This window comes from Motacilla alba, chromosome 1A (assembly GCF_015832195.1).
Source record: "Motacilla alba alba isolate MOTALB_02 chromosome 1A, Motacilla_alba_V1.0_pri, whole genome shotgun sequence".
NCBI classification, from domain to species: Eukaryota; Metazoa; Chordata; class Aves; order Passeriformes; family Motacillidae; genus Motacilla; species Motacilla alba.
This window is the reverse complement of record NC_052031.1, coordinates 32,415,549-32,438,377: the sequence shown is the minus strand read 5'-3', so window position 1 is coordinate 32,438,377 and position 22,829 is coordinate 32,415,549. Positions and strand designations below refer to the sequence as shown.

The following is a 22,829-nucleotide window of genomic DNA, read 5'->3' as shown; positions in this document are numbered from 1 at the left end:
ACTCTGCTATTAGCAGTTACTCAACCAAGGAAAGATCTCTAAGGTTAGGAATAAGAGTAGCATTTCTCAGCATGGAAACTGGTTTGTCAACAACCATTCTTCTCCTGCACAAAACCTCCGACAATGCCAGCTCACTGCAACACTAGCTTCATTTATTGGCGGGAAAAAAGGCGTCCCTTTGTACAATCAGTTTTGTGCCCTTTCAATAGCAGCTTTGGCGGTAGATTGGTGTGGACAATCACAGTGACCATCTGTGACTAGGAGACACTTTGATAGTTGCAAGACTAACGTAGGTTCGGCATCGCCACATCTTGCCCTGCTGAGTCTTTCATACAGCTTTGAAAAACTTAATGAAAATGGATACATTCAAAGCTGAATAAAAAGAGGTCTCAACAGGCTTGACCCTAAACCTGAACAATGAAACTGTAATGCTGGCACCATTGTATCAACACGACAGATGTAGGTCGTGCTAACTTTCATCTATAGCTGTGACTGATAGCTTGCAATTTCCTGACAAGGCATCTAGTTTCAATTTTCATTTGGTTTGTAGGCACAAATTTCAAGGGTTCAATTAAGATGGAAGATGCACCTCTTTACCTCTTTTTCTTTTTTCCATTTTTTTTTTTTGGTTGTCCACTGAAAAAATTCTTGCAAATATTATAGCCAGCATGTGTCCCTAACCTAGGACATTCTTGAACTAAACACACCCTACAGAATTTATTCTAAAATTACTCAGTGGAAGATTGGTTTAAAAAGTGCATAAAGTTACTGCTTAACCAAAAAGTTAATTCACAAAGACCCGTAGTATCAGTGCAGTATATAGCTTTAATAGCTATATACTCATATTTTCCTGGTTGATTTAATTACGTAATCTAAGTCGTATAAAATTTTGTTAATAAGGTCCAGAAATCCATCCATCATAAGTACAACATTCACTGCTGGTACAACCTCATCATATGATCTGTCCCATTTGGATCAAGGTGAGAAACTGATTTATATTTGAGCTAGGGAAAAACAACCAAATAAACAAAAGCTCCTAAGCTGCACCCGTTACTTGAAGAGCAGTCACAGGAAGTTTTATAAACAACACTCTTGCTGGAAGGGCAAGCACAAGCAATCCAGGAGGTCTCTGGAGGACCCTGATAATATCCTCCTGACATGGGTGTCTAAGGAAACCATAGGGAAGATGCTCTGTTCAATCTCATACTTGCAAATCAGAAGAAAATGGCCAGGAATGTGAAGGCTGGAGCAGTCATGGCTGCAATGACCATGTGATGATGGAATTTAGGATGGTATGAGGACAACAGCCCTGGACCTCAGGAGAGCAGACTCTGGTCTGTTCAGGCACTTGCCATCAGCAGGACAACTGGTTGGTTTTCAAGGATCACCTCCTCCAAGTTCAAGAATGGTCTGCCCTCATGAGCACAACATCAAGCAAGAGTGGCAGGAAGGCTAAATAGATGAACAAGGAGCTCTTGACAAAACTCAAACCTAAGAAGGAGGCATATGAGAGCGCCAGGGATAGGCAGCCCAGGAAGAATGCAAAGACACTATCCAAGAATGCAAGGAGAAAATTAGGAAAGCCAAAGCCTGTCTGACATTGCATCTGGCTAGGGACATGAAGGACAAGAAGGACTTCTGCAAGTATATCAACAACAAAAAGAAGATGAGGGGAAAATGTGGGACCACTGCTGAATGGAGAAGAGAACATGGTGACTAAGGACAGAGAAAATGCAGAGATAGTCAAGCATCTTCTCTTTGGACTCGAGTGGCAAAGATTTGGTTTTGGCATTCTCAGGGTCCTGAAACCTATGGGAAAATCAGGAGCAAGCATGACTCCAAAGCTGCTCTTTGCTACAAGTGAATTAGTCTAGCAAACACACAAATTGGACACACTTAAGACCACTAGAACTGATGGAACACATCCATGAATGCTGAGAGCTGGTTAATGCCATTACAAGGCAATTCTGGAATATCTTTACAAGGTCATAACTACTGGGAAAGGTTCCTCAGGACAAGAGAAAAGCAAAGGCAACTCTCATATGCAAGAGAGAAAAGAAAAAAGATCCAGGAATTAAAGTTCAGCCAATTTCACCAGGACCCCAGGGAAGGTGAAAGAGAAAGTAATTCTGGAAATACTTTCCAAACATGTTAAGGACAAGAAGGTGATTTCAAATAGTCAGCAATTATTACAGAAAATCAGGATTGACTAACCTGATAACCTACTACAATTTGATGATTCCCCTGGCAGAGGAGAGAAGAACACAGAATATTGTTTATCTTGATTTTAGTAAGGCTTTCAGCACTGTTCTTCTACAATATCCTCATGGAAAAATTGATACAAGTATGAGCTAGAGGAACAAACACTGGGGTGGACTGAAAGTTGACTTAACTGTCAATCTCAAAGATTTACAATCAGCAACATGAAGTCCAGCTGGCAGCCAGTCACCAGCAGCATACCCCAGGGGCTGATACTGGGACCACTACTCTCTCAACATCTTCACTAATGACCTAGATGATAGGTCAGAGGGCATCCTCAACAAGCCTACAAATAATACAAAACTGAGAAGAGGACGTTGATACAGCATATGGTTGAATCAACTTCCATTCCAAAGGACCTCTGGAGTCCTTTGGAGAAATGGACAGATGTGTACCTCGTAACATTCACCAAAGAGAAGTTCAAAGTTCTGCACCTGCAGGCACCAGTACACAGTACAGGCTGGAAACAGCTTGACAAAAAAAGTCTTAAGGAACACCAAGTTAAACACGAGGCCACAATGTGTCCTTGTGGCAAAGAAAGCCAGCAGCCTCCTAGGTTGCACTAGGAAGGCATTGCCTGCAGGTAGAGGAAGACTTTTTTGTCTCTACTCAAAACTGGTAAGATCTCATCTGTGAGATGTGTCCAGTTCTGGGTTGTCCAGTCCAATGAGAGTACTTGAGTGAGTTCAGCAAAGAACCACAAAAATTATTAAAGCACTAGAGCAATTTTCATCCTGAAGGAGAAAAGATTCAAGGTGGATCTTAACAATGAATAAAAATATTTAATAGGGAACAGGGAGAAGGAAGAGAGAAGATGGAGCCAGACTCTTCTCAGCGATGCCCATTGAAAGAACAAGAGGTAACAGGCACTATTTGATATTCAAGGGGGGAAAAAAAAGACCTTTTTTGAATTTCTACTCTCAGATTACTAATACGTCCCTTATATAAAATTATTGTACTGATCCTTGTGACAACCAAGAACCAGTCATGATCAAGTCAGGCAGCAGGAAGTAGCACATTTAGTAGCATATTCTATAAATGCAACACAATGTCCCTGTCCCTCCTTCCTGGTAAAGAATCCCAAATGCCAGTTGAGGTTGTTCCAAGGGGAGGGAGTACAATAGCTTTACTTGGCAAATAAATTACTCATATGGGATGCACTAAAGGAGATGCAAGATGAGGGTAAGGGCAGGAGATCTCAGTAAGTTTCAAGTTTACTGCTACTATGAAGTATTCTTTGCACCCCCCCACAACTGAGATGCTGTTCTGCACTTAAAGTGGAGTTTACCACTCACCCAGTAAAACTAGGTGAAATTTTAGTAAACTAAAAACTAGGTGAAAATACTTTTCTAGAGCATTCCACAAAATAAAATTTTGAGCAAAGAAGATCACATCAGTTATTTAACATAAAGGACTCTGCCATTTCTTTCCCAAAGTCCAATGAAGTCAACAGCTGCTTTCTTCAGAATTTAGCTTGGTTTGCTTTAGTTTGGTTAGGTCCTTTAAAGGGACATGGATTTTGCTCTGAAAAGTGTTCTCCTGATAGAACTGAACAGAAGGCTGTAAAATACCCAAAGAGATAGTTAATTAGGGAAATGGACTACCTTGAGCCATGTCTGAGAGTTCTTCTATCCAAACAAGGAGTAGAATCAATCGTTTCCCAGACAACAGCAGTCTTTTGTCATTGCTGGATTTGGCATTTAAACTGCAGAGGACAGGCATAAGACAGATTCACCACCACCATGTTTTTGAGCTTTTCCTTTAAAAAACTTATTTAAAACAGATTATTCCATTGCCTCATCGCGCATAATGAACCAGTAAACACCAAATAAGCCAGTGCAAAAGAAAGACAGCTTCAAATCTGCTAGGCTTCCTCTTACCAATGTATGGTGGACAAAGGAGACTAGTTTTGGGGGTTTTTTGCCAGATGTAATTTCAAAAACAAATTACAGAACCCTTGAAGCTACTAGGTATTATTCCTTAAAATTGCCAGCTTTATAATTTATTGCACACTGGCAACTTGCTGAGGCTGTAGAGAAGGTTACTGACTTCAAGATCTCAACAATACAAAGCAATGTACACCCCAGAACATACCAAAAAAGATTCAATATAACTCTTTATGCTTAAAGGAAATACTGCAGTGTATTTAGGTCACACAAAGTAAGTACAAAGTAGAGTAAGGGAAGAATGCAATTACAACGCATGTACCAACCTAACCCAACATATCAGAACCATGTAAACATTGCTATTAAATTTACATTGCAATAAAGGTATCTCCTGGATGAAAAAACCAAAGAGAGCAAGAAATCCCCAAACCATTGAATAACCTGAAAAACATCTACTTAAAATACCTTGACTCAGATGCTCAGGGATTGGGAGAAGGCAAATAATATTTTAGGAGTTTCCCAAATAAAAACTACTGGTTTATTGTAAACTCGGCACTTAACTTTGTAAATAGATGTGCTTCTTCCAAACTTCCTTCACCCCTCCATTGTTTCATTTATCTGATTTAATGCAAGTTTTTCTTACACAAAGCAAAAAAGAATGCAATTGAAACTCCTGTCCTAATTAAAGGTTTCCTTGTTCTATTATGAACCTTACTGGACTGCTACTACTATTGCCCAGAAGAACAATACATATTTAAATCTCTAATCCCCACAAGGACAGAGAGTCCATTTGGACTTCTGCAGTAACTATAACAACCTTGCTTGAGGATAAAATACTGTTAAAAAATATGTGTTAATCTAAACTTACTTCCTGACTCTAACACTTCACACCCTGTAACCACTGATCTTTACATTTTTAAGAATTTGTACACTTAACAGTCATATGCATGAGGTTCAACTGTGGAGAGGGTGGAAGTACAGACCATGATGAGTCACAGTTACTCAGAGTTGGATATAGTGTCACAACACACCACAGGATTTGCACTACACCCATGAGACCTTTAGAAACAAAAGGGACCTACCTCCACAAACACCTGCATCTCTCCAACTCTAGCCCTGGCAATCAGTAGGAAGACATTTAGGACAGCAGCTTTCACACACAGGCTACAGATTTTGCATTTAAAGACAAAAGTGACCAAGAACTTAATTTCACTCAGAAGCAAAATTTCGTTTTCCACTTTGGATGGTTGTAGACAATCTGCAAATATAAGCCTGCAGGTAACTGAGCTATTTAGCCGGCAGGATGGTAAAGAATCACAGTACCAATGTCACTAGTAAACTCCATCAGTGAGAGCCACTTGCTGAACACACCATCTTGTTAGAAATTTGCAGATGACTATTGAAATGGTGATGTCCAGTTCTGTCTGGGGACATAATATAACCCAAGAGGCTCCCAAGGGAAATGATTTACAGCTCCTCATTCATCTTCTGACCAAGCTTATCCGACACCTAATTTCAAGTACAATCATGATACAGGCAAGTGTGCATTCAGTAGTGGGACAGCATCTGCAACCAGTCCCCAGTCATGTAATGTGGTACACACCCCCCCCCCCAAATTATGCGATACGCATTTCAGGTCAGAAGACAACAGTATAGCTAGTCACAACAGAGGGAGGGCACGTACGTTTGTGAGGAAGTGCAGTAGAAAGTAAGATTTTGGTTATAACAAAAACCCCAACTAACCAACCAACAAAAAACCCCCCACCCACACAAAAGCTCTTGTAAGTGATAACTAGGCCCACGGCTTGCCCCAGAATCCCAGCTGGAGCAGCACTCTGACGGAAGTGATTCTGATAGCCTGGATCTGGTCTAGGTTGGCTATGCTTGTTTAAGGCTGCAGAGTATCATCACAATGCATTCAAGGACTTGCATTACAGGTAACAAAAGTTATCGCTTTCTTGTTAGTGCTCTGTATTTCATATACACACAGACCAATTACGGTCAGCAACGCAATTCTATCACCAAGACACTTTTCCTATGACAACGTTCAGAGAAATGCATAATTTAGGGAATAAAAAATATATATCTGTAAAGCAACTCAGTAAACTTACCTGAAATACAAACTCAAAGCTTTTTAATATTAACACAACTTTTGTTCATGAGGCAAAAAAAAAAAAAAATCATTCTTGTTGTTCAATATTCTATGGAACCTTCATTCCTTCAATATTGCAATTTCAAGGCTAAACATATTAATAGGGTCATAAATATTCAGATTATGTAATAAAGACAGTGAAAGCAGATGATAAAATGCTGTTAACATTCATTTACAGCAGCTGGGAAGGCCCTGCCAAATGTTGCTTTACATAACAGGTCGTGATGCTCTGACTGCATTAAGCTTTCTGATCACTCTTCCTTTATCTGCTATGATTTTGAACACAATACGAGACAGCACAGACTAACCAATGGATTTAGAAGCGCTTTCAAGCACACCACCATTTCAAAGGTTTAAAAGATTAAAACATCAAAAAGAGCCTTGTGGTTACTATGTTTGTGCTTTTGCATTTTATAGCACAGACATGAAAGTGACATTCACATCATTCTCCATTACCTCCACAATTCAGTGCCTCCAATAAATTTTAGAACGTCTTTATTTTATTGTGCCATGCTTCAGTTTAGCCATTTGCAAAAAAGGAAGCAACAGTCAGTAACTTGAAAACATCAATGCTACCATTTTCACAAGGCATCTTGAGTTCTACTAAAACATTCTGTAATGTATGCATAATCCCATCTACAACCTACGTTAATTTGATTTTATGAATTGCATCTGATTCAAGTGACAGTTATTGCTTTGCTTCAGTATATTCTGCATTACATTTCCTTTGTTTCAGAAGTCTCTCCTACACAGTCTCTCCTACACTTAAGAAGTCAGGATTCCAAAAGCATGGATCAGATCCTGCAGGTTCTCAGGCAAGTATCAGCCAGACACATTGACTGTGGGACTAGGTCTGAATGTCCTACTACAAAAATGATGACTCACAGTTGGATTTGTTTGGTACATTCCCATGCCAAAATTAAGCCAAATTCTTCACACATTATGGAGATTAGTCGTCCTAGGAAGGTTAACAGCTCTAGTCAGGTCAATAAAGTGATGTATGTGAAGTAAGCAAGGTTGTCCTAACAGGACACATAGCAACTATTCTGCTTGTAAAAGCAGTACCACTGCATTCATCTCTCCAACCTTGCGTTAGTTAGCAACTATTCAGTGCACTGAATGCATTCAAAGCCTGTTCCATTAACTGACTGAAATTTTACTGCAGTGGGTCTCGAGCTCTTCCTGTAGCCAAGGTAGATTAGAAAGCACTGACGTGTCTTTACACAACCAAGAAGTTTCCTCAGCACTTACCAGCACCAGCTCCCCACCATCCACATGCAGCACTGCTTCAGCAAAGCACACCTCATTGCTTAGGAAACCACCTAAATACCAGACCTGGGCAAAAATATTACCCATTATAGGAAAAATAAATTCCCGAAGAGAAACACCAGTTTGTTTCAACAATACTCATTTAATGTTGTGAACAAGGAACTTGGTACTCCATTTTTGATTCAAGTGCAGCTACCTTCACTACACTTAAGGAGATTCTTGTCAGTCTGTTCAGTCACTTGGAATTAAGATATCTCCGCACTTTAAATTAAATCCTCTTGCTTAAGTTAGAGCAGAGTTGTAACCCTCATGTAGGAGAGGCTGAAAGCTTTTGTTTTTTTTTTCACTAAGTCAGGTTTGTTTGCACAAGAACTATACAAGAGGTATGTCCTTCCAAAATCACAGACTCTTCAGATGAGATTCAAAGGGGTAATTCCAAGGTTATAAACACACTGTCATAGGAATAATGGCCTACATGATCCTAGTAACAGGTCTGAATCCCCACTGCACTACACACAGTTTAAGTTGTAACCTAAGAAGCTCTTTTCCAGAGCATCTTGCTAAAGATCTACACATAAGATGGAGTTTTCAGTAATCATAGCTAATCCCATATCTCCCACACTACTGATAATTAACAAACTGAGAAAAAAAGTAATTTCAGAGATGGAAGTAAAAACAAGCAATTAAATTAAATCTGTTTCCAAATATCTTAACACAAACAATGCTAAGCAAAACCAAAGCCACGTAATGAAAAGAGCATGTTCTTTCCAAGTCAGATATTACAACTAAAAAAACAACAGATCACATGTGAATAGTTAGGGAACTAAAACTTCTATTAAGTCTTCACATATATGCTATCTCCTTATTTACAGTATCTTCAATACACTAATAAGCATAGTCTTACTCAGTAGGAAGTGCTACTTCATTATTCATGATGCATTAGCTATTCATTTAACCGAACAGACAATAACAATTTAAAAAAATTCATCACATGAACAGTTACATAAATTATCAGATAACTGAATGGAGTGCAGAACAGAACTAAGAACAAATTATCCTTTCCAACACAAAACGCGCCAGTGCACAAGTTCAGAAGCACACTGAAGAAGTAGGGTCGTCTTAAATCCACTTTTAAATTAAGTGGAAAAAGAATTCAGACATTTCCATCTTCTTGCCTGATTCTCAGCTATGGCACTTTGCATACAGCTGTTCAAACAACCTGACCTCACCACATATAGCTGCAGCAGTAGAAGTAAAGAACAACCCCATTAATACAAAAGTAAAGCCCTAAGTCAGTAACAGGTAGCCTGGCTTCTTGAAGGACTGTCTGCTCCCTTACAAAACAGCTCTGCAAAGGAAATAACCTGATCAGCTGTCATGACTGATAAAGAGTTCTTCATTTTTCTTCCTTACAGCTGTATTAATGCACAGTAATCATTCATCTCTAGTCACTAAACCCCAAAACATTCACTGTTATTTGACTGAACAGTTCAGGTTGCCTTAGTAATATTTGCAGACCAACTGCCCTTTTTTCCTCCTTAAACATCAGTTGAAGTAATTTTTCTGCCCTCCCCCCCCCAAAAAACCCCAAAACCCCAAACAAAACAAAAACCCCAAACCCTACTCTTCAGAGATATGAAATAAATCAGGAATATTTGCTGAGTAAGTTTCTGGTGGCTGCAAAAAAACCCCAAAACAGCTGTTTGTGAATCTGCAGCCCAGGCACCTGGGGACCAGAATTGCCATGGGACAGAGGACTGACTGCTGTATGGAGAGAGAGCTGCAGAAAGCAAAGGTTTGAGCAAACAGACATTCATCTGTGAACCTTTCAAATAACTCTGAGCAAACAGTTCTTCCACAGATTATCTGCAAAACTAGAGACAAGCTACCAAAAATTGGTGCAAATCCTGTAAGTGCTTTAAGATTAAAAATCATTACAAAAGAAAGAGCTGTGTTTTTTTCTGTGTACTGTGATAAATAAGTATCTGAACACTCTGAACCTCTGAACACTCCCCTCTCCAGATTAATAAAGTAAGTATTCTTAATTTAGAATGGTCACATAATTATCTCAATCCTACAGTCCTCCTTGTTTTTCATTTCTTTAAAAAAGCAGAGCAGGAACACACTCTTGCTGGAATTCATAGAGAACACCATCTCTCTGGTGCCTGCTCTACCTACCACGCAATGGATTTATAATCACCTTGTAAATAATTAAATATTCATTAAGTCTGGGAAAGAGCTTGAGAGTTTCAACAAACAAGAAACCAGGGAGACTTGTCCAAGAATACTCAGTTCCTTAGTTCTCAGAGTAATCATTTGCAAGGTGGGAGATCTGTACTCAAGACTCAATTTTGAGTAAGATAAAGGTAGCAAAATATGGAACTGAACTCCTCACACAAATGATCACGCTCTGATCCCTAGGAAGGATGCACTGATCAGATTCCTGATGCCGCAATTTCATGCATATTCTCACATGGCTCAGCAGAAAAGGCAACATTTTTAGGTCTACTCTGGTGGCAACTCAGATGACATCAGCATGAATGAGGCTGGCACTTTGTCTCTGCCAGCTGCAGCCAAGGCAGTTTCTGGTCTATAAATATTATAGATGCTGCATTTCAAACTATACTACAGAATAAACATGTAGGGCAGTATGTGCAGTCACACAAACATACCAACACCTCAGAAGCGAGGCAGCAACCAAACTAAATGTGGCATCTGAAAGGCAAACAGAAGCTAGAGCTCTTTTATGAATTTCATCCCACAGGATATTTTCACCCTAAGCCTCTCTGAGCCCCCATGGAAGACTGAAAACTGCTACTGTAGCCTGAAAGTCTGTCCTCTTAGGCCTGAGCAGAGACCCCAGTAGCCCCCACCCACAATTACAGAGGACATCTTGGAACCACCAGGGAACAACACGTAGCAATATTGAACTGCCAAGCAAGCCACTATCAAAGCATGTGCTTGTAATCTCATTGAACACTCTCTCTTAACACCCATACCCTCTCACCAGCAACCCACTAGTTGGCTTGTCAGGGAATATATATTGGAGGAATTACACTTTGGCTCTTATTTCCATTGATTTTTTTCGCTTTTGATAAGTAAAAGAGGGTTCTTTTTGCTCAAAATTATGGCTGTCCAGAAAGGTTTCCCAGAGATGTTGTCTCCTCAGTGCTTAGCATATTATGCAGAAGATCCTCCTCGAAGTTATGCTAAGGCAGGTGGAAAATACTGTGACGGGTGAACATGACTTTCTAAGGGCAAACTGTGCCTGAGAAACTTGGTGGTCTTCTGTAATGCGGGTTACAGCACTAGAGGATAAGGGAAGAGCAATATGTCACATATCTTGGCTTGTGTAAAGAACCTGATGCTACCCCCACACAACATCCTTGTCTCTAACCTGGAGCCATGTGGATTTGACAGATGGACCACTTGGTCAATAAGGAATTGGCTGGATAGTCTCACTCAAAGAGCTGTGGTCAACAGCTTCACATCCAAATGGAAACCAGTGATGTTGAGTGGTGCTCCTCAGGGGTTTGTATTGGGACCAGGGCTTTTTGACATCTTTACTGGTGACACGGAAAATGGGATTGAATGCACTCTCAGCAAGTTTGCGAATGACACCCAGCCATGTGGTGTGGTTGACGTGCTGGAAGGAAGTGATGGCATCTAGAGGCACCGAGACTGGCCTGAAAGGTGGGCCCCTGCAAACCTCATGAAGTTCAACAAGGCCAAGTGTAAGGTCCTGCATATAGGTCAGGATAACCGCAAGGGCAAATACAGGTTGAGCAGAAAATGGATTGAGAGCAACCCTGAGAAGAACTTGGGCACGCTGGTTGACAAGAAGCTCAACATGATCTGGCAATGTGTGTTTGCAGCCCAGAACACCAAAAACATCCTGGGCTGCGTCAAAAGGAACATGGCCAGGAACATGGCAAGGGAGGTGATGCTTCCCCTCTATTCTGCTCCAGTGAGACCTCACCTGGAGGGCTGCATCCCGCTCTGGGCCCACCAACATAAGAAGGATGGGGACCGGCTGGAGCAAGTCCCGAGCAGGGCTATGAATATGATCGGGGATGTGGAGCACCTCACCTATGAGGACAGGCTGAGACAGTTGGTGCTGTTCAGCCTGAAGAAGAGAAGTCTCAGGGGAGACATCAGAGCATCCTTCCAGTACCTAAAGGGAGCAAGAGAGCTGGAGAGAGAATTTTTACAAAGACATGTAGTCACAGAAGAATGGGTAATGGTTTTAAACTGAAAGAAAGTAGCTTTAGATTAGATATAAGGAAGAAAATCTTTAAGAGTGGTGAGGCTTTTTTTCTCATTAAGGCCACACAATCAAGTTCACAAGGTATAGTCTATTGCACCATCCCACAGGTAAAGTGGGAATATTGCTTATGAAGCACAGAATTTGACCCACAACTACAATACCATGGCATCAGAAGTGGCTGGCAATTATAGGATTACAATACAGTCCACAATAATCCGATGAGCTCAGCTGCAGATGCAATAGACTGCTCATCGCAGGCTGCCGGGGAAGAAGGGATGCTGGGCGTGCACGACAGCGCTTGCTGCCACCAGGCTCCTCCACAGCACTCTGGGAGGAGAGGAGCACCTAGCAGGTGGGGACTCACTTCCTGCCCTCATCTCTTCTGCACAGGAGAACCTTCTCCCACTCTGCACATGGTTGTGATTTTAATGCTGAAGTATCTGAGCAGATTAACACTTGGATTTTATTTTCTGTCATTACATTAAGAATCTCACTAATTTTATGCACTGTTACTTAGGAAGGCAGAAACAAAGACAGCCCCCAAAAAAGGTACATCATACAAAGAACCCTATTACATTGGTCTTAATCTCAAGTAGTCTGCTAGGCAGCAAGCACAGCATAGTTGTTACATTCTTAAACATACCAGTTATCCATATGCCAACATACACAAAAGCTAGCTTTCTGCTACACAGCTGGTTCCTCAAGAAACTAGTATTATTTAAGCCGAGAATGCAGACACCAATTTGCAAAATACACAAGGCACCTATGGACAAGAGCTTATACACTTTCATTTCTACTCATCCGCAAATCAGTGATTTGCAAAAGGTAGAGCTTGCTGTGCTGTCTAACCACTTATAGCAACCTTGGCATAGTAAGAATCCTATGATAAGGGTTAAGAACTTTTTCTTTTTAGCATGCCTTTTGAATGCCTGCAGAAATACTCTCAAAGAAATAAAAGTAACTTTATGCCTAGCAACTTAGTCACAGAGTCACAGTATTGAAGCATATGACAAAAGCCACTACCCCTTTTTTGAGGTGGTTGTTCTTGATTTTAGTAGCACAAGCAGAATAACATATCATCCTGATTGATATTTTAAAAATTCAATTAAGTAACTTGCAATCATTTCAATTTCTCCATTATTTGTAAAACAGTAACTTAATTGTTGAGTTAGAAAGTTTCAGTTGAGATGCCTGCTCATCTTGGTACTGAATGAACACTTATTTTATCTTGCCTCTGACCTGATGCTTTAGATTGTTTATCCTCTCTCTGCTTAAAAAAGAATCAGAGGGGAAAAGCAGAGAACAGCAAGGTTTGAAAAAAGACACGTTGTCGAAAGAACAGAGTCATACAAGAGCTATCACTGAATCTTATTAAACTTTTGGTATACTCTGTACGTTGTAAACATGAACAGATTCCTCTGATTTTCAGGAAGCAGATACTCTGGAACTGGCTAAAACAGCAGAGACTGCTTTCTTTTCCGATATGAAAGAATGTACACTGCAAAGTGAAAGGGGATCAGCCTGTCTCCTTATTTAGCTTTACACACTGAGCAAATCCAAAAGTGTGCATCACTCTGTGACACCCTGGAAAAAACATGCAGCATCTCAAAGACTCCCCACAAATTGCTAGAAGATTTTACATGCAGACTAATTCAGATGAGTAAGCACTGAGTCATTTAAGGAGTCTGGATAGTTTACATGAATCTCTAGTCAGTTTTGTTTCCCACAACAGCTAATTATGTAAAGGGTTACAATCATTACTTCCTGGAAGTCATCATCCGGTAAGCCAGCTGCATTTGCTTTTTATTCCCAATTTAGCTAACAAGAAATACTGCACCATAAGTGTTCTAATTATACTTTTTGTAACTTCTATTTTACAATAAAAAACCCACTTAGGTCTAGTATATTTCGAGAATGTTTTGGTTAATATGCTAATACAACTTCCTTGCCTGCTTGTCAGCACTTCTGCATCTATAAAGGAAAGTCTCAGGAGGCTGCAACTGAAACTAAAGTATGTTTTATTGGTCAATAACAGACAACATAACAAAGTTAACAGGAATATTCTAACTGGTGAATCCATGATCACACTTCTAAGCAAGTTCTACTGAATCTTTTTTTGAGAAAAATAGACAACAAAAAAGTATTTTTTCCTTTTCACTGCCTTAATTAAAAGCAAACCCCCCCAGATGCTATGATCAAGGTAAACACAGATAAAGAACCCATGTACCTTAGGAAAGACTTCATGAAAGACAGATCAACAACACTGTCCTGCACTAGATAGAGCTTAGAGTAAATAACACAGACCATCTTTAATTTATTTCACAAATATGATTATTAAAGAGTCAAATCATAAAGCATACATTTTCTCCACAACTTTTTCTTAGAGCATTTAGTGGGTTTTCCCTTCCTACCTGCAATATATACCTCATTAACATGCATCTAAAGCTGGGATTATTTTATTGTGCCAAGTATGAACTAAACCAAGCATTTACACCTTCCAGAGAAGACAGGAGAATAACATGAAGTCATGGTCATGCCCACATACAAGCCAGTTCTTGGAAACAGGACATCAGATTTGCTTGGGGTTATTTCCAAAATGCTCTTCGTTTTTCATAATGACATTACATCTCAACCTCAGGATTTATCAGTGACCTCCAGGTAAAAATCAGATTTCCAGCAGGTTGTATGAATATTGCATCTTGAAATTTATGCAGGTATATGCTTGAGAAATAGTGATAGAAGAGAAAAATGAGAGGGAAGGAGTTCTTAAAGATATCTTCCTTGATCAGTTACAAAACTGAAATTAACTGAAAATGGCTTGAGAATATGAGTGCTTTGCCTGGACAACAAGATGGATTAGTGGGCAGAGCATAGGTAACACACTTTTAGCCTGCCAGCTGGCTGTAACTCACTTGTGACACACTTCAATGTCTACTAGAAGATGACTTCCACAAGCTGCAGAAAACAGTAGATTCCGGAGGAAGTAGTGCCTCAGGATTATGGCTCCATTACAACAGATCAAAGTGAATTGTTTGTCTTAGAGCACTCCCACAGGACCAAGCCACCACACAAACTGCCAGAACAGCCTGCAGTTGTTTAAGTCTTAGAAACAAAGGAAAAAGCAGTGATAACCAACTCCTTTAGTTTTGATGCCAGATATAGCCTTCGTAATGTATAAGATACACAGCAAGCAGTCTTCCTGTGCAGACAGCTCTGTCTCTTACCCAAGACATGGATCTATGCTCTCAGCAATGGCCTTCTGTGCTTCATCCCAAGTATCTGCTACTGCAGAGCCCACCAGCCTCATCCCTATTACTGGTACACAAGCAGCAATGCCAGTCATTGCACCTTCAACCACGGTCTCCAATTTTCAGCTGTTGATCTTCTTCTATCTACATCCATACTTAAGTACCAACACACATGCTCCCACAATCTCCTGAACCTCAAGGTGTGTGGCACAGTGCCCAAGAGATAAAAAGTGGGGAAAGAAAAGATTAAATAACTTCAGGAACAAGAGGCGATTCATGACTCACAGGTCCCAGACTGACCAGCACAGCACAAGGTCAGCCAGCCTTGCCTCAGAGATGGCCAGCACTCAATCACATCAGCCCAGACGGCTCACAGCAGAGCACGGGGCAGATCCCTGGAAGGGTCGGGTCCGTACATGGCACGCTGGGAGAAGCACTCACAGCACAGAGGAAATGCTGCCAAAGACTAAACCCTGCAGGAAGCAGAGGTGGCAGCACCCCGAACCCAGGCAGCCCTGCTACACATTTAGCCTAATCGCTCACACACAAACAAACCCCCACACTCCAAAGCCTACTTTGCCCTGTGAAAGCCGAGCAGTAAGAGTAGATTAGACTCTAATAGGGATTAATACGAGTTAGGGTAGCAGCGATTTCCACTAGGGAGACCAGAAAGGTTAGACGTGGGATAGCATGACAGGTAGATGTAGGAAGCATTGGGAAAAAAAAGATAAAGGGAAGAACAAGTAACACAGGAGCTTGCATTGATACCTGCCTGGCTCCATTTTTGCTCTCCCCTGAATCCATCCCTGTCCAAAGCAGAGATGAGACACGCTGCACTGTCAAGTCATGGTCAGTGATTTCTAACAGGCTGTGTAATGGTCAGGAGCAGATTTCTTATCCAATCTCAACAGCACTGACCCACTTTCTTCCAGCACTACCATCCATCACCTCTGACTGACAAGGAGTCCAGCTTTAAAAAAATGCAAAACCTAACACAAGCAAAGTCTGAAGCAGAAAATGGAAAGAAATTTGGATCCCATTCTGTCCTACTGCAGCCACTTTAATTTTATTAGCAACTAGAACTCCAGTTCATAAAAAAGTGACCAATAAAAGATAATGGCAGGAAATTAAGTGACCTTAGCATGATTTAGAGCATTGCTCTGCAACAGCAAAACTGCACAGAAGTATGCTTGGAAAAAAAAAAAAAAAAGCCCTAAAGAAGTGATCATAAAAAGTTTCCAAATTGCTTCAGAGTCAGAGGCAAGTTAAAACTTCATGCTTGAGACTAACAAAAATGTGTATCTACAAAACACACGCATTAAATATGCATTATGAGTGCCATACTGCCAGAAAGAAACACTGTTCAGACAATCCATTCACTGACCTACCTTTTAATATGTTCTACAGTAATCAAGACTTTTTTTCACCTTTAAATTCAAGTAAAATAATGTAGTTTCACTGTGCTGCAGGAACACAGCAGCTACAGTGTGTGGTCAAACCAGGAAAAAAAATGGTACTTTCCTGACTCTTCATCATATTTTCAAAAAGGCATGAAGAAAAAGTGTTGTTTTTTTTTTTCTTTAATTATACAGAAAGACTAAGAAGCCAAAACCTCTGAAGTTCCTGAGTCATGACCTTTGGGAAGTAGGCATTTTGTAGGGCTCCCCCATAACCCAAATGCTTTGGTACACAGCATAGTAATAAACCAAGTTCCTTAGTTTTCATTCCAAGAAAGCTGTGGAAATGTAAGAATACTGAATATGTTGGTTAACTTAAAAAAAAAACAAAAAACAACAGAACAGGACAAAACCCAAAACCAACCAAACTCAAAACCAACCAAAAAAACTGTTCAGTTTATGACTGAACTGTTTTAATTTGCAAATACCCCTTTCAGCTGCATAGTCAACTACAAACTCAATAACATTTACCTGGACAAACTCATTAACATTTACCTGGACAACTGGCATTTGTACTCTGAAAGGAAGGATCAGAGAGCTGGGAGAAAATGGTGGCGGAAAAGATAAGGACTCTCATTAGACAACATAACTCCAACTGGAAAAGCACATGGAGAACAATATCCTTTCTGTATCAGACAAAGTCTTGTGTGTGGTCAAGTTCTTTGACCAGAAAAATTTCTGCTAAACCACACTTGATAAACTTGAACTTTGAAAACTGGCATCTATTCATCAGATTTTTTTTTTAAAAACCTCAAGAATTCTGGCATCATCCAAGGTACCAAATGTTTCATTACAAAGACTTTATTCAAAATAGCTATCAGTTTACTAAAACAACAGCCCAATTTGTACTTCAGAACTCAGCCTTTTCTCAGAGAGGCTTCTGTTGTTGTTTTAATGTGAAGTTGAAATTCAGCTTCACAATTCAGAATTTTCATTTTCCATAAAAATTAGTTAGGCAATGTAATACAGACTGCTACCAAGTTCTTTCTGATGAAAAATAGGAGTATTTTGTTCTGAAGAAGGCCATGCAAATATTGATCTTGGGCAACTGTCTTCCTCCGCAAACTGCTTTTGGACTTGCATTTCTACTAGGTCAATTCCAACTGAAAAATTAAGGTGGAAAAAAGGAAGGATCTAAGCCCATTTCAGTTGAAGATGCAGTTGCATAAGAGGGCTGAGACTTAAGCTGCAATGATTCTCAACAGTTCACACCATACGGAGGATTTCTCTGAAGAGACAGGCCTGATAATTACTCAGTACAATGCTTACCTAGTCAAAGCACATTTCTCCTGCCCATGGAAGGCCAGTTACAAGTCCTAAGAAGGCAAACATGCCAGCTTAACATGAATGATCGAAGAGCTCTGGAGCAGTATATCCCTAATCCTGTTGCTTCTACAAGACTTATTTTTCAGAAGGATAAATTTCTAAAGGGAGCCAGGTATTCAAGATCTCACCAGTTCACCCTTTACCACACTCAAGACACCCACCCACAGACATCAGAGGATGCTCTAGTATTTCTTCACTAGTGTGAATTGCTCAGTAACTTTATCAACAGACACTACTTGACATTATCAGCAGTACCAAGGAGTGTGGGTCCTCAGAATACAAAAAGTAAGATACCCTACTATAGTCAACTGAGCCTTGAGTTAAGGCACGCTGACTATAACAGGGCCATACAGCAGGAAGTTAATACTTGGCTCATAACTATACCACCAGTCTGCTGCTCATCTAAAAAGTATTTCTTCAATTTCTTAGCTCTAGCTTCAAGGTTGGTAAAACTACCTCTAATGACTTCGAAATGCAAATAAAATTATCACATTCTTCAGAAAAACACAGATACAACTTATACTGTGGATGACCAGGAATATTTTATTAGTTTTGTTACTTTCCAGGTGCCTTTATGTCTACGAAGTAAGATACGCTCGCCATCATAAGATTCTTACATCCCTCAAAACAACATGTATAGGTATCCAGGTATATATACAGTTAGACAGATCTAACTTCAGTATTAAAACACCCTTAAGAAATATTCTTCTGCTTTCTATACAATGTGCAGCGAAGCAAACACACTTACCTTATTGATTCAACTGGGACAGTTCTTGGCAGAAGGTAGACTAAGGAACAAGGATGTTGCAATAAAAGGTGCAATGAAATGCTCTGCCCAACAAGTCAGAAGTACCTTGTTTACTTCAGCTTGACAAACAGGTAACACTTACAGACTTTCCACTGTTCCTGCATGACCTCTACAAAAGCAATAGACAATCTAGTAATACTGCTAAAATCCAAGGAGATTATGTCAGTTTACACCACCCAGGAACCAGACAAGACAATTAACATGTGTTACTGCTTCCTATTTGAGGAGTTAAGAGTAGAAAAGCTATGTGAAGAATGGCACTACCAAATCCTCATTTCCAAATATGGCACCATATACATACCCTACAGGGCATGTACACTGCAGGCCCCTCTTCCTTCAGTGTTAACATTCAGACAACTTGGGGCAGGATTTCCAGCTGCACACACCAGCAGCATGGCTTCTGAAGCACTAACGCCGGTGCTCAGCAGGCCAGGCTCAGAGCAATCTCGCCACAAGTACAGGACATCCGTGCTGCTGCACTCCTGTGTGCACACCTGTCCAGAGGACCTCAAAGGGCCACTCTGCGGCCCACCTGTCCCACATCCTTCAGCAACTAAACACATCAGCACTGAGAAATCAGCTAGCCATTGCAAACACCAGAAATCACAGGCAGCAAAAGCAATTTGGCCACACCCTTTTTCCTAACCTAATATAAGAAATTCCAAGCAGTATATAGGGATCTGACTTTCCTGAATTTACATTCCCTTAAAGCTATCTTGCTGGCTAATTAGGGCTGATTTCTTAGGCCTTGAACCCTCAATATCAAAAAGATTTTCAAGGTATCACATAGTGGTGTCACTGCTTTTTTATACTATCACAGCAGGTGTCAAGCAGAATTATATCTTAGCACAGACAGTTCTTGCTATCTGAAATACAATTGTAGTGATGCTAGTTAAAGAAAAAGCATCTAGCCCAGTATATCTTTTCAAACAGCTGCTGACCAACAATTCCAGCAAGACAGCTGGGTGGGACCAGACTGCACACACCCCAGACCACCACAAAGAAGCAAAGCAAGTTAAAATTCCTATTAAGCTATATTTACAAATACCACCTCCCTCAGCAATTACGATGGAGGACCATGACACCAAAGGAGAGCCAGGTTATCAACAGAACTCCATGCCTTCATCTTTACTGTCTTTTGAAACAATACAATAGATGTAGCTGAAGGGCATGGCATTTTTTCTTCATTATTCAAAAGAAAAGGCTGGCATATATAGCAACTGGCTGCAGATAATAAAGGCTGAGCCTTTAACAATCAAGTTAGGAGGAGGCAAAGAACAGTCTGCACACTGTGCAATGAGCTTAAGATCTCAAACATTTTTTATGCTCAGTGACCAAGACAAATCTGCACCCTGTCCACAGAGAGGAAAAAGCGCCAACCCTTCAAGGGCTCAATGGCAGTGAATACACCAGCTATGTGAGAACCGTCTTGGCCCTGCCCATGTCAGACAGAGAGTGGCCCACCTGCCAGCTCAGACCCCTCACTGCCCACCTATTTTGCAGATCTCTTATTTTAAGCATAGATCCTTTCCTGGACACAAAAAGACTTTTGATAGTGACAGGTATTTTTCACAAGAAGTTAAGCTTAAGAAGAAAAAAAAACCTCAAAAACTACCTCTTTACTTTTAAGAAGAAAAACCCCAACAAAACTACAAAGCATTGCCTTGGAAAATGTCATAGGATCAAGAGAGAGGGAAATATATTGTGCAAGTACACAAAGTCAATAAATCTTTCAACAGCTGAGGAGTGGTCCCTCCCACCCTGTTCCAGATGCCTCATATAGAAGGTCCCCAGCCCATGCCTGCGTGGAGCAGGAAGGCTGTTCCTGAAGCCCACGGACCTGCATGAGGACATGCTCCATCTCTGCACATCGCAGACTGTGGGCAGCATCAAGGAGGGAACACCCTACCTGTGTGAAGAGCACACCAGCATCATTTTAAAAAGCAGAGGTCAGATGTTGCATAGAGCTGTTTAAATGCCGTGTTTCACGTTCACGTTCATCCCTGGATTTATTGCAATTTATATATTATGCAATATTTTCCCCGACAGCACCCAGAAGGATGCGCAGCAGACCCTCACCCCACTGCCATGTCGCTACTTTCCCAATCCCTGTTCCACCCAAGACATTGCCAGAAGGAAAACGCTAGGCGAGAAAACTCGAGGGTCTGGAAGCGCCGGTGGCTCAAGCCAGGATCTGCCGGAGCTGTCCTTGGCACAATAGTTGGATGCGATACAGCCGGGCGATGCGAGGCTGAAATACTTCCTGGGATGGCTGAATGGGCTCATTCAATAGTCAAGGGTAATTCTTTATTAGCCATCTTCTACAGCCCAGCACAGAAACTACAGCCCTGAGGCGAGGGTGGGAGACACCAGCCCTGTGCCTCAAGAAAGGGGTATGGCTTAGCATTGTCTCTCGCCCCAGTAATTGACAAGTTCTTTTTTTTTTTTTTTTTTTTTGTCCTCCCTTTCCCCTTCCCTCCCCCCCCCCGGGCGTTACCGAAGCCAGTGGAGGAAGGGAAGGTGCCCGACCGGGGCCGGGCTGTGGAAGAGCCGTGGCAGCTGCCGTCCGGCCCGGCCCCTCGGACCCACCGGCGCCGCTCGGAGCGCTGCGGGGGGAAAAGCCACCGCCGCCCGCTCGCCGCTCCCTCCCGCCCCGAAGTTCGGGCAACTGGGACCGGCCGCCCCGCCGGCGGTGGCGGCTCGGCCGGCAGCCGGGGAAAGGGGCCGGCAGGACGCCCGGCCCCCGCGGCGGTCTTCCCGCTGCCTCCCCGCGCTTACCTTTCACTTGACTTTCATACTCCGCTATAATCTCTTTGTCCTTTTTGAATCTGCTCGGGGTTGACATTATCCACTCGCTTCTTCTGCTTCTCCGCCTTGTTCTAAATTATTATCACTAATTATTCTTCTTTATCTGGAGGAGCTCCCAAGTTCTGTCAGGCGGCCGCAAGCCCGAGCGAGCCGGGGAGGCGGCGGGCGCTGGCCCCGCGGGAGCGCCGCCGGCACCGGAGGCGGCGAGGCGGGGAGCGGCGATCAGACTAACCCCGGCGCAGGCACCATCGCCTCCCGGCACCGCCGCCGGCAGCAACGCGGTCCGCGGCCCGGGGCCGCCGCAGGGCGGGGCGGCGGAGCAGCGCCCGCGGGGCACTCGCTTCCACTAGGCGAGGGCGGGGGCCCGGCGGCTGCGCCCCACCATTGTTATCTGTCCGCACGAACCCGGGAGAGGGGAAGGGAAGCAAGGAGAGAGCGGTGGGCGGGAGGCAGGCGGCCGCGCTCGGTCCGTACGCCAGAGACACTGGTTACTGCTGCCGCCGAGCTCGCCTGGCTGAGAACTCGGGGCCGGCGCCCCGCCGTGACTAACCCCGGGCGGCAGCGCCGCGGCGCATGTCCCAACCTCGCGGGTCGAGCAGTCGCCGGCTCGGGGCGGCTCCCCCGCCGCGCCCTGGAGAGGTGTCTCCGGGAATAAACTTCTCCCCGCCCTCCCGCCACTGTCTCCTCCCTTCCTGCCTGCCCGCCCGCCTCCGGTCCTCGCTCGCCTCGTCCGCCGGCTCCGCCTCCCCGTCGCCCCGCCGCCGGCCGCTCACCCCCCGGGGCCGGACCCCTGGGTGCAGCGCCCGCTTGCCCGGCCGGCCCGCGGCCAGGGGCCCAGCAGGCCTAGGGGGCGAGGGCGAGGGTGGGAGCAGGGAGACCCCCGTCCCGCCGCCCCCATCGAGCACATGGTGGCCGGATGCTCTCGGGGGACAGGGATGCCAGGCCGCGGTACGGTTACAGAAGGCCCTTGATCCGGCGAGGAAAGTTAAAGCCCCGTGCTGCCGTCAGCGCCGAGCCTCCTGGGGAGGGGGGTCCGGAGGGGATAAGTGGCCTTTGAGGACACCATGTGCCTCCCCAGTGTCTCCGAAGACAGGGCACGGCTGCACCGGTGTGCGTTGGGGCCCGGACCCAGGGGCCCAGAGCTTGGCAGCACCCAAGGGAGGAGCTGCACCCTCAGCACGGCAGGTCTTGCTTCCGCCGCCCTCGTCCGCCCGGTGCTCCCCTGCGGATGCAGCTCGTTCTCGAGGGCAGGAGCGCCTGTGTGGGGCATTCCCCACATCTCCTGCAGGAAACAAGCAAAGCTGGGCGGGAGGCCACTCAAAATGTTGCTCCCTTGAGCTGCTGTACAT

At 43.0% G+C, this 22,829-nt stretch overlaps 1 protein-coding gene across 2 annotated transcripts in view; it reads right to left on the bottom strand.

Moving 5' to 3' along the window:
* Positions 1-22,146, bottom strand: part of SRGAP1 (SLIT-ROBO Rho GTPase activating protein 1) — a 139,325-nt gene extending 117,179 nt beyond the window's left edge. For both annotated transcript variants that reach the window (XM_038153974.1, XM_038153975.1), the window contains exon 1: positions 21,451-22,146. In XM_038153974.1, the coding sequence (XP_038009902.1) occupies positions 21,451-21,517 (67 nt within the window). In that variant the 5' untranslated portion in view covers positions 21,518-22,146. The remainder of the gene's footprint in view (positions 1-21,450) is intronic.
* Between the last annotated feature and the right edge of the window lie 683 nt (positions 22,147-22,829).